The sequence below is a fragment of the Meriones unguiculatus genome, chromosome 1 (genome assembly GCF_030254825.1).
Source record: "Meriones unguiculatus strain TT.TT164.6M chromosome 1, Bangor_MerUng_6.1, whole genome shotgun sequence".
Lineage (NCBI taxonomy): Eukaryota > Metazoa > Chordata > Mammalia > Rodentia > Muridae > Meriones > Meriones unguiculatus.
This window is the reverse complement of record NC_083349.1, coordinates 29,806,669-29,821,667: the sequence shown is the minus strand read 5'-3', so window position 1 is coordinate 29,821,667 and position 14,999 is coordinate 29,806,669. Positions and strand designations below refer to the sequence as shown.

The 14,999-nt window shown below is 42.8% G+C and overlaps 2 protein-coding genes across 7 annotated transcripts in view; one reads left to right on the top strand and one right to left on the bottom strand.

The window, feature by feature from the left end:
- The window catches only part of Stx3 (syntaxin 3), a 41,341-nt gene extending 32,412 nt beyond the window's left edge, over positions 1-8,929 (top strand). For 2 of the 6 annotated variants that reach the window (XM_060386851.1, XM_060386845.1), the window contains exons 8-10: positions 93-227; positions 2,193-2,303; positions 5,137-6,850. In XM_060386851.1, coding sequence (XP_060242834.1) covers positions 93-227; positions 2,193-2,303; positions 5,137-5,349 — 459 coding nt within the window. In that variant the 3' untranslated portion in view covers positions 5,350-6,850. Of the gene's footprint in view, positions 1-92; positions 228-2,192; positions 2,304-2,419; positions 2,531-3,688; positions 3,803-5,136; positions 6,851-7,194 lie in introns of those variants that run through there. The other 4 variants (XM_060386863.1, XM_021662092.2, XM_021662093.2 and 1 more) reach the window with 4 other exon arrangements.
- Positions 8,930-9,720: 791 nt separating this feature from the next.
- On the bottom strand, positions 9,721-14,783 carry Mrpl16 (mitochondrial ribosomal protein L16). Its single transcript, XM_021662094.2, has 4 exons — positions 14,615-14,783; positions 14,276-14,341; positions 12,112-12,260; positions 9,721-10,370 (listed from the first exon to the last, which is right to left on the bottom strand). The coding sequence occupies exons 1-4, from the start codon at positions 14,667-14,669 to the stop codon at positions 9,885-9,887; spliced, it is 756 nt and encodes a 251-aa protein (XP_021517769.1). The 5' UTR covers positions 14,670-14,783; the 3' UTR covers positions 9,721-9,884.
- Positions 14,784-14,999: the final 216 nt, after the last annotated feature.

The window sequence follows — 14,999 nt, the reverse complement described above, 5'->3', positions numbered from 1 at the left end:
GCCCATGCGGGGGAGGGAGCAGTGTGAGGGCTGTGCAGGGGTACTCTGTTCCTAAGGTGGCTGATGGCCTATCTGTATGGGGCCTCCTGTAGATCATCGACTCCCAGATTTCCAAGCAAGCCCTCAGTGAGATTGAGGGTCGGCACAAGGACATCGTGAGGCTGGAGAGCAGCATCAAGGAGCTCCATGACATGTTTATGGACATCGCCATGCTGGTGGAGAATCAGGTAGCTGGCATGGAGAAAAGCACACAGTTCTTTGAGAACCATAGTTGCCATTCTGGAGGTTGGGTAGGGCAGGTATAGGGAATTTTCATCACAAAGCAACAGCATTCTAGTGTAAGGGGCAGAGGTGTGTATTCTTATGGAATGCTGGCACTTTGAGCTACCTCAATCTTGTTCTTGCCTGCTACTTTGAGTTCACAGTGATTCTAGTTAGTCATGAAGTTTTGTGTATCAGGACAAGAACATAGTTCACCCAGCCACAGCATTTTTTTTTCTTTCCCACTTTAAAACTAAAGACTTGTGTTCTTTGGCTGAGTAATGTATATAGTTCAGTATAGGATGCCTGCCTAACATGCATAAGGCCTTGAGTCCAAGCCATTTCCTGGCCCAGGTCTGCATAACCCAGGCATAGCAGCATAAACCTATATTCATAGCAGTTGGAAGACAGAGGCAGGAAGATCAGGAGCTCAACATTATCATTTAATATAGAGCAAGTCTGAGGGGCAGCCTGGGCTACATGAGACCTACCCTTCCTAAAAAAGTAAAAGATCTTACTGACAATACCTTGACAATCAGTCTACTGATATGAACTATTTTACTGAAAACATTTTTTCCCCTCTAATCCACCATAGAACTTAAAAGCAAGTTATTTTTTTTTTCCAGTTTTGCTCTTTCACTTCTGTTTTTTTGGAGCATTTTGGTACTTTTTGCTAAGAATCAACACTAGACATAAGTGAAGAATTAGAAAAATAATACTTATAGAAACACTTGGAACACTTATGTTACTTAACAGTTCATCCCCAGGCATGCTTGCTCGGGGGTGGAATTCAGTTTTGCTTGTATGTGGTGTTCATTTCTGTCAGATGGTTGGTCCCTGGTTCTTGGGATAGAGTTAGGTATCTTCAGGGTCACGGTGCTGTGCACTAGGAATGTCCAGCTGTTCAGCCACTGGGACAGAGTTGGAAACTCTTGCTTATTAGCTAGACCGCTAAACCTAGTTGAAGCCCTAGTTGAACACTGGATAATTAGTTTTTTACATTAGTTCTCTGCCCCTTTGTTTGGTGTTCCCCTCCCATCCCCCTTTCTGGCCTTTGAGACCCCTTTCTTAATCCCTCCATTCCCACTTTTCTTTTTCCCACCATACTGCCTTTGCTGAGGATCTGATTTGAGTTTCAAGTAATGGTAAGTGCCTTGCTGTGTTTACTGAGAATCCTCTGGTGATGGGATGGGGTTGAGAAAGGTGTAGGTGGGCAATGGAAATTCTCATCTTCAGATTTCTCGGAAGTAACTGGAGTCACCAAACTTCCTTGATGGGCAGTAAGAGCTGGGAAATGATTAGGAATGATTAGTCTTATTAAAAGACTAGAGTCTAGAAGGGAAGATATACCCCAAAGCATGTGTAGACCCAACATCACTGGGTAAGGGGCTTGGTCATTTCTCTTGAAGGACTTAGGTCCTTTCTACTGTAGTCAACCTGATACTTACTGAATACCTTTTATGAGCCAGGAAGTATTTCATAGTAGTGAATAAACTCAAGAACTTGGTTTGGGTTTGGATGGCTAAGAAGGGGCCAGCATCCTTGTGATATTTTAAAAATATGACGTTTTCTTATTTTGGTTCAACCCTATATGCATAAAAAATAGGAAAATTAAAGAAAAATGTGGGAGAGGGAATTTCCTTGTTTATATTTAGTAACACATAGTTATTAAGCTTAGTAAAACTGCTTCAGATGCTTAGTATAGTGCTGATCTCAAGGAAGTAATCCAGTAGTTATTTGAATGAGTGACCACTGTCAAGGACTGGGGAATTAGAGGTCATCACACAGGAAGTAGGAAAGTTTTCTTTACAGAAGGTTGTGCTCTAAGGTTTCTGTCCATGACTTGGCACTGAACACTATACAGTCCCTTCCCCACATTAGTTGGGGCTGTTGTGGATGGGTTAACAGGTGTGGCTGTGTCTTCTTTTCAGGGTGAGATGTTAGATAACATAGAGTTGAATGTCATGCATACAGTGGACCATGTGGAGAAGGCTCGGGATGAAACTAAAAAAGCCGTGAAGTATCAGAGTCAGGCTCGGAAGGTGAGGTTTTCCTTCTGTCTTCAGACAGCAGAGACCATTTTGTTTGCTACTGCACTTTTCTGTCTCTCCTCTTCCTGTCTGTTTCTGTTGCCACCACATCTTGCATCTGGGGAAAGGGAGCCATGATTGACCGTATTGAGAACAACATGGACCAGTCAGTGGGCTTTGTGGAGCGGGCTGTGGCAGATACCAAAAAGGCTGTCAAGTATCAGAGTGAAGCCCGGAGGGTGAGCGCCTCAGGCTCTGCTTGTTGTGTCTTCTCTCCTTGTCTCTTGTCACCTTTATACCTCTGTTCTTGAGACCATGTCCTTTGTCTCTGTCCTAGCCTTAGCCTCTTCCAATCCCCTACCTTAGCCTTTCCTAGAGACTTCCTTCCTTCCTTCCCGGGTACCTCGCATGGATCTGGCTCTCACATGTTTTTGGCCCAAGAACCCACACTTGAGTAACCCCATGGGCTGGATACATGGCCTAGGTCTTGTCACTAATCTCCTGAATGCAGCTCATGAACCCTTATATTATACAGCTCCTCCGATCTCTGGAAAACATGGTCCTCCATTCTGCCCACCATTCTTCTCTAACTTGAGCCTAGCACTGGTGCTAATTGTTATATAAAAGTTACCACACATTCATGGAAGTACTTCCTTTCTCTTCTTCTAGTTGAAATATTTTGAGTGTCAGAGACCACTCAGGAGTATAGGAGGTGGGCCTGCCATTCACACCCCACTCACACTCTTTCCAGTGTATCTTGAGTCTGCCTTTCCTCTTGGCCCTATGCTCAAGAACACTGAAGCTCTGTCCTCACTGGCTGTGGATGTCCAGTTATGGCAACTTCTGCCTTTTTTTTTTTTTAATTTTATTTCTCTTAGGCTCTGATATTCTTGTTCTTTAATTCTTTCTCTTCCAACTGCACCTATTGCTTGTGCAATTATTCAGGGAGCTAGCATGAATCACACTTTGGACACCTATTCAGTAAATGTAGTCTGAAGTATGTAACTGGGGTTTTAGGAGGACAGATGAAGACACGTTGGTAATTAGGACTATGTCAGAGATATCTTCATATGTCCTGTTGAATAGGCAAACTTAGACATTTCGTGGATTGGTGATGGGCTGCTTAGAGATCTGATGATACTGATTGCCAGGAGTGTACATGTGTAACCTGTAGTTCACACCATTTGTACTTGCTGGCACTGCTAGGTAGGAAATTTAAGAAATGAAAAATATCCATGAGAACATTTTTATATAGCAATGTATAGGTCTTACTTGGATTAAGAAGATTTTTTTTTTTTTGTAGAAGAGATGAGAAAGGCTGAATTTTAGATGAGTTGCTATTACTTTTTTTTTTTTGTAATAATGATCTTATTTTTGCTTTTTATTCCTTTCTCCAGAAATTGATAATTATCATTGTGGTAGTAGTTGTGTTGCTGGGCATTTTAGCGTTGATTATTGGACTTTCCGTTGGGCTGAAATAAGAGTGGCCTAAGGGGCTGCTGCACTGAAATGTAAGTAGATGAATGCTTCTGGGGAGTCTGGATTGGCTCCTCCTGAGGAATTAGTCTGGGCTGTAATAATTCTACTCTGGTCTAATGACTGCCACAGTGAACTTTGAAACTGCTGGTAGCCTCAATTCTTTCATTTTCTTAAAATTCCGTTCTTGGGTTCTGGCTGCGGGATATGGGTCAGGTCTTGGTGTTTTTGTAGCCTGAAGATTGTTTCTACTTTGTCACTTAGCACCTTATTCTACTCTCTGTACCCAGGAGATATGGGTAGATGCTGGGTGTAATCTGGGAACTTGTTTTCCAAATCCTCAGCAGCTCTCATGGATGCTGGGCTTTACTTTCCTCATCCTTTTCAACATAGCTGAAGCTTTACACTGCAGCCTCAGGCCTTATGTTTGTGACTGAATGGTTGGCTTACTGAATAGGTACTTGATAACATTTAAAGTGTTGAGACGTGGCAGAGAGTCTGCCAAACACCATTTTACATATAGAAGAATACTCACAACATTCTTGTGGGACAGGTAGTGTTATTTTGGAAGTAGAAAAACTCAAATCTCAGAGCTACACAGCTAAGAGTAGACCTAGGAGAGTGCTTTACCACACCTTAGCTTCCCTTTATAGAACAAGGTCGTCTTTACCATTGTCTACAAGGACAAAAGAACTCTAGGCTATCAACCAAGATGTAGTAGGACATAGCTGGCCAGGAAATCAGGCTTAGTGGTGAGTATGATAAAGATGAACTAGTAGTCCTTGGGACTTAAGATCATTCTTTTTTTTTTTTTCCTGAATAAAATATAAAATGGAGTATATGTTATTTTAAAAGCTTTTGAGATATAGACAAGTGAAAGTTATCTTGCAGTATTATTTCTGTCACTATGTGGCAGGCTCATACACAGTTTTGCATAGTTCAGACTATACTAACTATATAGTGCTTTTATCCAGTTAGAAAATCATAAGGACCATTATTTATCACTAAAATCTTATTGTAAATCTAATTTTCAACATGAGGACATTTAGCATTTTCTCAGTGTTGGAGTTTATATTATTTTGCTATCATTAAGTGTGATGAACTTTGTATTTTTCTTTTCTTTATTATAAAATCAGAAATTACATTACTGAAGTAGCAGGCATGAACCTTTTTGAGAGCTGATATAGATTTGCATGTCCAGCCTTAGGTTTGTCTCTGGGCTATTTCAATTTCATATTGATTTCTGCATGCTCTATTTTGTAGACATTTCTGATCTTTGATCTCCACATTTGGGGTTTGTGGCCAATTCATCTTGTTCCTTAGCATTGTCCTGTATACTGATCAGCTCCCCTCTCCTTACCTCTCTTAGAACCAGATTTCACTCCAGCTTGGCCTGACCACTCTTGTCTCCAGATGGGAACAGAGTCTGAGTGGCCTTCCTGAGAATGAGGGGCACCTGTTCCTTTTTTTCCCTGTAACCATCCTTGGACCTGGCTCAGCAAGCAGTCTACCCCTGGAGGAACCTAGACTACCTGATGCAGTCCTGAGTCTCCTCAAAACCACCTCCCACCCTAGCAGCTGAAGCACCCTCCCTTCTGGACTGTGTGAAGCAATCCAGCATTCTCTCCCTCTGGTGTGTCAGTTATGCCTTGTGCCTTGGAAAATCCCTGTGAGACCAGCCCGAGGCACTGTATTTCTACCTCATGGAATTTCTCCTGGAATATACTTCGTAGAGGAGTAACTAACAAAGTAGAGGGGTTCTTCCAAGTTTGGCTTACATCAGAGCCCCTTGCTGGCAGGAAGCCAGTCTTTTGTTGTCCCATATCCTGAAAACGGGAGGGACTAACAGATGCCATTTAGCCTTATAATTTGGCTTATTTGAAATTCACCCTCTAATTAAGCTCTAACTTCAGCTTGTTGGCCACTTTGATTTTTCTCTGCATTTGCTCGTTTACTCAGAGGGATCAGGGTGACAATCCTTGGAAGCTACCATAGGCAAAGACTGAGGTTATGGAATATGCTTCCATGTCTGAGTCTTGGAAACTGTTAGAGAATTGCTCTTTGTGAAGCCATTACCTTGAGGCCAAACAGAACCAGGGATTTATAACTGGTCCAGGGACATGGTGCTATAGTCTCAGGCTCTGGAAATGTCAATCATTTTTGTGTTCCAGGTGTACTTTTATAACTGTGTATGTGAGAGATATGTACATAATTGTCTGCCTCTCAGGAAGTAGAAAAACTAGACTATGACCTCAAAAAAAAAAGTGATAAAGGTAAACAGAGATTGGCTAAAAGCAGGTAAGGAATATATGCTTACCTCAAGTGAATCATTGTAGAAATGTGATTCCCACCCTCCCTTCCCCTCCCCTTTGCCACCAAGAAGCTTGTTTTCTGGATGGCTGCTGAGATGGGAATCAATTGAGACCTTTGGAGTAAGGGCTGAATTGATTCCCACTGAAGTTTTCTGCACAGCAGATAGAGAGTGTAGTATTTATTTACCCCCATCAGCTGTCTACAAGAGGGTTGTCCAGGGAACATCTTGCAACTATCTGATGTTATCTGCACTATCTATGTGATGTCTCCCTATGGCGGGAGACTTGGAAGGCTATAGGACAGCTCTTCCTGCTCTCTCCTGTTATTCTTATCATGGAGGCAACAGCCTGGAAGTCTTTGTTTAGAGATTGCAACCCAGTGGTAAGCCTTAGACCTTTGGTGGTCCCTGCCAGTATCCCTTAATTTGGGTATTTAAGCCCTGAATTTGATGTTTTGTGAGACAGGGTGAACATTCTAATCTAGGCCCTGCCTATTAGCTTCCTTTGTCAAGGCTCCTTCTTCAGTCACCCAGCACTCAAGACAGAGCCAAAGGGATGCCCTCCTCCCTATGGCTGTGATGTCTGGCAGGACTGGCTCCAGCTAGGAGAGCAGGCAGTCCTCAGTGCAGGCTTTTTCTCTCCTCTGATGATGCCAGGAGCTGAAAGTTTGAAATGCCACATGTGAAAGGCCTTTGTTTGTATTTTTTAAATGTAAACTTGATTATTTTATTGCTAATTTAAAAATAAAATGAATTTATATTGATTACAAAACAGCTCTGGGTCTATCTCTCTGCAAAATGCTTTGGTGATTTGGTGCCACCATGTGGCGACTTTTGGTTCCCAGGAGACAACTGTCACTTGCTCTAGTTAGGATCTGTTGGGATGCTATCCAGAAGGCAGAAAGGACAACACACAGATCCTTGTGGATATGATTTTAAGTCTCGAAGCTGGAAACTTTCCTATGAATAAGCCAGATCCATCCATTTTCCTTCTGGCATCCCCTGTCCCTTCCTTCCCTCTTCCATGTCTAGCTGCACCTGTTTCCTTTTCGTCAGAATGTGTATGTGCACAGTGATGCCATTTCTCATGTATTTCTCTCTCCTTGTGATGAGCAGAAGAAGATCATGATTATGATCTGCTGTATTATCCTTGCCATCATCTTGGCTTCTACCATTGGGGGCATATTTGCCTGAAGAAGGTGAGCTGTCTGGGGAGGGGCAGGCCTGCTGTCACTTAACTTGACAGACTTATATTCTGGGTGTATGCCACCCCGGTTACAGAATAAGGAGTAGGTGAGAATAAGGAGTAGCTGAATGTTAGAGAAAAACAAGGAAAGGGATATTTTAGAGTTGATGAAGAATAACTGGGAGGAGGTAGTGAGGGAGGGAGATGGGGAGACAAGGTAGCAATTTGCCTGACTGAGGCTAATTGGATGGTGATTCTCAACAGTGAGGATGTTTGTTCCTGTTGTAAAAATGTGAACCCTTGTATCTGGAAATGGTAAAAGGAATTATATATATATTGCATTGAACTTGCCTTAAAACCCCTGCTTCCAAGGCTAGAACAAGCTAGTGCAGTTTTGAGAGAAGTTTCTCACCCCTGCAGGGGAGGTGGTATCCTGGTCATGAACACCATGCTGTGTAATATATAATTTTTCCTTTCTATTTTCTGTTACTTCCTCTGCCCTCACAGATGGAATCTCAACAGGCATCTCCAATCTTCCACCTCTGTGGTGCCATCACGTCTCCCCTTCAGAGTCCTCATCAGCTATGCCTCTTTTCATTAGGAAACTTACAACACAGGGCACCAATCAACTGCTTATTAAATGTCACACACAGGGGGAACAAATTAATGAAAATGTGGAGTTGAGGCGGGTAGGGATGAAGGAACAGGGAGCCCAGCAATATAAAGTTGGCTTAGATGGCCCTTAAAGGGCAGGCCTGCATAGTAGAGAAACATAATGGGTCCCTGTTTAGGGTACAACACCCAGAGTCTGAATGCCAGGATGGTATGAAGAAGCAGGTATTACAGCATGCCCAACTCAACAGGGTCTTAATCAAATTCTGTGAAGTCGTCTCTCAGATCATGGTACTCACTACTTCTACACTAAGGCTCTTCAACCTTAACCAACCAGTTGTCTGCTTCCCTCTTCAGGTCCAAGATTAGTTTTTAATACAGACGTTGCTTAAGGATAGGCACCATGCCTGTCTTAGACACTACTGTGTCCCTACTGCTTAGCACACACAGTGCCTCCACTTCCAGATACCTGCTTACTTGTAGTCTAGCTTTGATGCCCTTCATGGATGAGTCCCTGGGCTTGGCTTTTAAACTCTTTAAGGTATTATTGGGAACATAGTTTACTAGTATCAGACATAGATGCAAAAATATAACAACAACCCCCTATTACCATATCATACACTTTAAAGTGTTTTGCTTTTGTTTTGGGGGTGGTGGTGATGGTAAGTAGAGGTTGGGTTTCTATCAGTGGTGCAAATTTCTATCTATAGCCTCTCATTTGGCAGAGATGGTGGTTGGTCTCAGGATGGAGGTTCACTCACTAAATTCATTCCTCCAACAAAAGAAAGTTTATTCTATGCTTCAGCTTCCAAACCAGCATACTCTATTACCCAGAATGAGAGAAAGAGTAATGAGGCTTCTCCTTCAGCCCTTACCAGGTCTGTGTTAGCAGAAGCTACAGATCAGTGACATGTACAAGAAACTGGTCCAAGCATGCCTGCAATTCAAGGTCTTATTGTGCTTCACTTGAAAAAATAATTTGTTTAGAGATTATTACATTGTAAGACACTCAATAAGATAAATTAAAAATCTGCTTCTAACTTTTGAAAGTAAGTGAAATACTTGTCTGTTCTTTGCTGGAGATTTTATTTGTTAAGAAGCAGGATAAGAACCAATGTTTTACCAGTGTGCCATTCCCTACCTACCTTCAAAAGCAAGTGGTTTATACTTCTATCAATTCCTGTTTCCCTGAGTGTGAACAGGGGATGCTGGTTTGCTCAGAACAAGAATAATCTTGTTATGGACAAATGGAGTTGGAACTATGAAGTTTTGGAACACATGGGACCTTCATTTATCGAGCAGAAACGTGTGTGGTCCACATACATTAGATCTTGAAGGGACAGAGCCAAAATGCCCCTCCTTAGTTAGTTTCAGATCTGTAAACACAATGGATTTCTACTTTTCTTCTGAGTTCTTTTGCTAAAGGGTACATTTCTTGTCATATTCCATGTATCCCCTTCTGAGACTGACAGAAGATGGGCAGCTGGGCATTAATAAATATCTGTTGAATCTACTAATCATTACTGTCATTTTTATCCTTATAATTAAAAATGCATTTGTAATGAGCAAAATGTCATAAACTAAGCTGTGTACATATTTACATTTCCAGAGCCTTGAGGTGCAAAGACAAGTTTCATCCCTGGAGGCATGCAAGAACTAAGAGTTCCTATATGGCTTTTTTTTTTTGAGACAGGATCTTGCTTGTAGCTGTTGATGACCTTGAACTCAAATGAGATCTTCCTGACTTTGCCTCCTTAGTGCTGGCATTAAAGAAATGCCCTGCCACCCCTGGCTATGCAAATTGTCCTTAATATCTTAAGCAACTGAAACTGACCAAGGAAAAGTTGTACCCCAAAGTTACACTCAAACTTTAATTAGAAACACTCAGATAACAGTTTTTCAGAAGTCACTTACTGATGTGCTTAGTTAAGATCCAAGAACCATCAAAGATCCTAAGGACAATAAAGATGCAGATTCTTGCTCAAGAGTCTGTGCACATGTGTCTTCACTACACACGCTTAGGCAAGTAGAATTTACCCCAATATTTCCCTTTCTGTGTCAAGTCATATGGGCTCAGGAATTTCCGTATGCCAAGCATATTGGCAGTGGCTATGCGCTCAAAGGTCCAGGGATTTTGGTTGTTCTGTTCTTTTTCCTTTTGATCTTGTTGCATCTTTTCTAGAGTCTGACGGCTCACAGCCTTTGCTGGAAAGGGCAGCTTGTGTGCAACTTGGTTCAGAAAACCCTGTACCTCTTTAAATTCACAGCGTCCACCCATCTCTACTATGAGGCGGCCAGTCTTCACAGGTGTCACATAGTGATCAATGGCACCTTTACCTCCCCCCATGCGCTGCCCAACACCTTTGCGAGTGATGGGCTTGAAAGGAGCTGGTACTCGCCATATGGCAAACATATTCTTGGGATCCATAGAACGGTTGATTGTCAGGCGTATCATCTCAAAATGGCCCCAGTGGAGATAACCACCTCCTAGTGCCTGAAAATGAATAGAAAAATCAATGGGGATTTAGAAATATTATGGAGTCTCTTAGCATGCTTCTTTTTTATAGTAAGTGGCTTTAATGATACACATGGAAAATAAACATAGAAGTCCTAATTAGTAATATGGAGGAGACACCCAGGGACAGTAATAGAGAACATCAAGGGTAGAGTCATTCCCATGGAGAGCCCAGGGGAGCCTTTTTGTACATATGAGAGTTAAAGCTGAGGATAGAATCCTAAGAACTAGTCAAGAGTAAGAGAAAGAGAGAGTCCCAGGCAGAGAAACACTGATGTAAACACCCTGACACAGCCAAGGGCTTGCTGAGCTTAAGTACAATCAGTGTAGATGGGGTCCAGGAGGAATGCAGAGTGGGCGTAAGGTTCTGAAAGGTCAGCAGCAGCACTTGGGTAGAGTGCAGGCCAGGGGAAGAAGAATTTACAGCATCACTCTGGCTGCCTGATAGAGCAGAAATGCTAGTGTATATCCATATGTGTGGCTACTGATACTAATCTTTATGGAAACCACCCAACCAGTAATAAAGCAGCTGCTGCTCTAATCCTCAGCCAGAACACTTCACTTTTAGCAGAAGCTTGAAAAGATCTCATTCTTACTGGGCAAATGAGGCAGCACCTTTGTTCCCTGTTTTTACAGTAGTCTTCCCTACCCCTTCTATAGTTTCAACCCATCTGAAATAGTGGAGATCCTGGTGGAAACAACTTATAATTTTAACTAAACACTTTTTGGAGTAGCAAGATAAAAATCTAGCATCATCTTGTTCTATACAGTTTCACCTAGATATGAATCACCTGTTCAGTGTATACCTCTTGTATACACTACCTGCCTGTTGGTTGCTTAGTAGCCACTAGGTTATCAGATCCACTGTGACACTATCACAGGGCTAGCAGACAGAATTCAGTGCTAGTCACACTCTCAAGCATCCGGTACCTGGTTACTGTGTTTCAATCCTACACCAAACAAGACATATATAACTCATGTTTATTTGGGTGCCCAGCAGCCTTGATCCACATCTATTTTTATTTTTTATAATTTATTCACTTCCTATTCTAATTGTAGCCCTTCCCTGATCTCCTCCCAGTCTTACCTTCCGTCTCTCCCTCCCTCCCAGAAAGACACACATGGTAGATACTCACTTATAAGCAGATATTAGCATATAATACAGGATAACCATACTACAATCCACAGAACAAGGACCTTAGGGAGGGCCTCCCTAGGGCAAATAGGATAGACACCAGAAGCAGTAGAAGAGAGGGTACTGGACGGGAGCCTACCATAGATGTTCTCTGAAAGACTCCACCCAGCAGGGAATTTCATGAAGCAGATGCCTAGACTCACAGCCAAACTTTGGACAGAGCACAGGGAGTCTTATGGAAGAATGGTCTGGGGGAATGGGCAGGGGAGATAGAAGGATCTGATGGGGACAGGAGCTCCACAAGAAGACCAATAAAGACCAAAAGTCTGGGCCCAGAGGGGCCTGCAGAGACGAAGCAAGGACCATGCATGGAGAGGACCTAGATCCCCTGCTCAGATGTAGCCCATAGGGAGCTCAGTCTCCAAGTGGGTTCCCTCGTAAGGGAAACAGGGGCTGTCTTTGATCTGCATCTATTTAAGAGCAACAGGAATGTAGCATGTAGGTGTGGCAGTTCTAATAAGTGCAGAGGAAGAGACAAATCAACTCAAAGGGTAGAAAACTTTGTTAATCTCTTTTATTACTCACCAAAATTGCAAAATTGCCTTCTGTGAATTCAGTGGCTTCAGTTGAAGGTCCTCGAATGTCCTTCAGATTTTTAGGTTCTCTTCTTACTTGTGGCACAAGTGGGGCCCTTTCAACAAATTTAAGCTTGGGCCTTTCAGGGATGGAGACATCTAGCAGGAAGAAGGGCAACAAGAAATAGTGAAGCTATGCTACTCGGAGGATCTGCTTTCTCCCTCTGAAGAGTCACACCAATCAAGTGGAAGTCTTAGGTTACAGAATAATAATTCCAGTGGTTACTATTCTCCTGTAGATGTTTCCACTGATACTGGGATCTTTCAGCTATAATAATATAAATGTTTCTAACCAATTCACTTATTAACCCCTGCTCTATGTTCATTTAGCACCTGTAATAGGGACTGTTCTAAATTAGTATTTCATTCATCGTTAAAGCAGCGTCAGTATTTTGAGAGTCTCCCCCCAACCCCACATCATGACTTAAGCAGCTCCCCTTGTATTAAGGCTGAATGAGGCAATCCAGTATGAGAAAGAAGGTTCCAAAAACCAGCAAAAGAGTCAAAGACAGCCCCTGCTCCCACTGTTAGGAGTCTCACAAGAAGACTAAGCTGCACAACCATAACATATATGTAGAGGGTTGAGACAGTCTTAATGGGTGTCAGGTGATCACCATGTAACCTTAAACTTGCAAGCAGTACTGGGCTAAGGGTGTGTCTCACCATGCATGGCAATCTTTATAGTTTTTAGGGCTTCTTTTTTAAAAGTTTGAACTTACAAACTACATTAAATAGAAAAAGAGGCAAAAATACAAAGTGAAGTATTAGAAATTGGAAACAAGGGGCCTGTGAGATGTCTCAACTGGTAAAATGCACCTACAGTCAAGCTTGCCCATCGGAGTTGGATCCTTAGGGCCCACATGGTGGAGGGAGAGAACCGACTCCATAAATCTTCTGACCTCCACATATGTGCCATGGCACATGTGTACCTACACATGTACATGCATACAAAATAAAAATAAATAAAAAAATTGGAAACAAGAACACAAAATTTTTGCCTAGAACAAGAAACAGGTAATTGGGTAGGTGGTATTCAAATCTCCATTTTCAAAAAGAAGAACTTACGGTGTAGAGACATTTCACAATTAACTCAGTTAACACATTGCCCCTCTGGATGTTAATAGGGATACAGAAAACTACATTGTATAAAAATTAAGTTCTTCAATTGTGCTGTATTTTCTTGGGAAACTTACAACCTAGGATTTCTCTGATCAGTATTTTCACATCTTTATCCTCTTCATTTGACAACTTGGGAAAAACAATTGTGATTCATAAAAAAATTAAATGTGAAAAATGTATGGCTCCATGATAGAAATAAAACGGGAAGCCTCAAAGATTCATGGAATTGTCAGTGAAATTACAAAATTGCTATTCCAAGTTACAATCTCCCCCACTCCCAACTTCTATGGGCAACTACTGTGAAGCCTGGTAAAGCTTTCTTTCATCTACAACTTGGTATGCACTTCCAAGAGCACACAGCGTTTTATTAAAATTTTATGGGTGTTTTGCCTGCATGTACTGATGTGCAGTTCCCCTGGAACTGGAATATAGATGGTTATGAACCATCGTGTGGGACCCACTGAACCTGGGTCCTCTGCAAGAGCAACACGTGCTATTAAGCTATTAACCGCTGAGCCATTGCTCCAGTCCGTACAATAGTTTAACAATTATGTGCAGAAGACCCTCTGAGGTCCAGGCCGTTTGTACTTTTGGAGTTTTTAATATAAAAAAAGTAAAGTTAGATTTACAGGATTGCAACTCACCTGGTCACACACTGCTAATTGTCTGCATGTATGTACTGTCGCTTAGAAGATAAAAAGTCTGGTTCGTGCCCCGTTAGCCGTCACTGGATAGATCATGGGCTACATATCAGTGGCAGGATGGCTGGGAGCGAACCCAACAGGTATTTGTTCCAAAGCAGCGAAGAACTTTTACAGTTTCTTTTGTTCGTTGCTTCCAGTGCTTAGAACATAGCTTGGCAGCACAGCATGCCTTCATTACACATATTTTGTTGAATCACTCAACGGATATAGGAAGCACAAGAACACCTATGATGTCTTTTTATCATCCGCTGGGTTTTAGCAGATAAATAAATGGCAATGACAGGCACTCACCTTCAAAAGTGGGCACTGGGAGGAATGTCTTCAGACCAGCACTGGTGGGAAGGGCTGCCCAAGAATCTACAAAGATGAATCAAGCCACTAATGTTAATTCTGGATCATTCCTGACAGGTGTCTGGAAGCATGGGGGCGCGAGATCCACTAAGAGGGCTCCCCAAAGAGCTAGTTGGGTCCCGGAGCACCGTCTCCCTCACAAGAGCGGGATCCAGGCATCCCCAGAGTGGGGGGTGGCGACAGGAAAGCTCAGGTCCTATCAGAGTAAGCGTATACTTTGGAGTGTGGAGAGGAAGAAGAGGGGAATGACTTTTTTAAAGACCAAACAGGTCTTCTGACCTGAAAAGTGAACCCGCAGGAGCGGGACGGGGGCGCGCGTCAGCAGCCTCCACATGGTCACGCGCGTGAGGCTGGGTGAGGCTTCCCTCTGCGACAGCAGTAGCTTCCCTCAGTGAAGGCAGATCTCCGTCGGCCTGAAGGCGCACAGGACCGGAAGTGACGTTGGCTAAGGTCCAGTTCTTTGAGAGTCCCGACGGAAGCGGAGGAAACTTGAGCCGAGTACCTGGTTCCGGAGCAAGTGTCTGCCGGTTAAAAGGCCCTGCAAGCCAAGCCACGCCCAAGGTGTTTCATGTTTCTGTGAGGGTCTCTAGTTTTTTCCTGCGTAGTCGTGGCTCAGGGTTTTCTCCTTGGTCTAGAAGTCTGTGAAAGCCCGAGGTTTGGTAGG

What these genes read in the sequence shown, in the direction of transcription:
- Mrpl16 (XM_021662094.2), bottom strand. Translation starts at nt 14,669, where the DNA reads ATGTGGAGGCTGCTGACGCGCGCCCCCGTCCCGCTCCTGCGGGTTCAC. An exon ending in CCTGCGGGTTCACTTTTCAG is followed by an intron (nt 14,342 to 14,614) that starts GTCAGAAGACCT and finishes TCATCTTTGTAG; the next exon opens with ATTCTTGGGCAGCCCTTCCC. An exon ending in AAGGCAATTTTGCAATTTTG is followed by an intron (nt 10,371 to 12,111) that starts GTGAGTAATAAA and finishes ATTCATTTTCAG; the next exon opens with GCACTAGGAGGTGGTTATCT.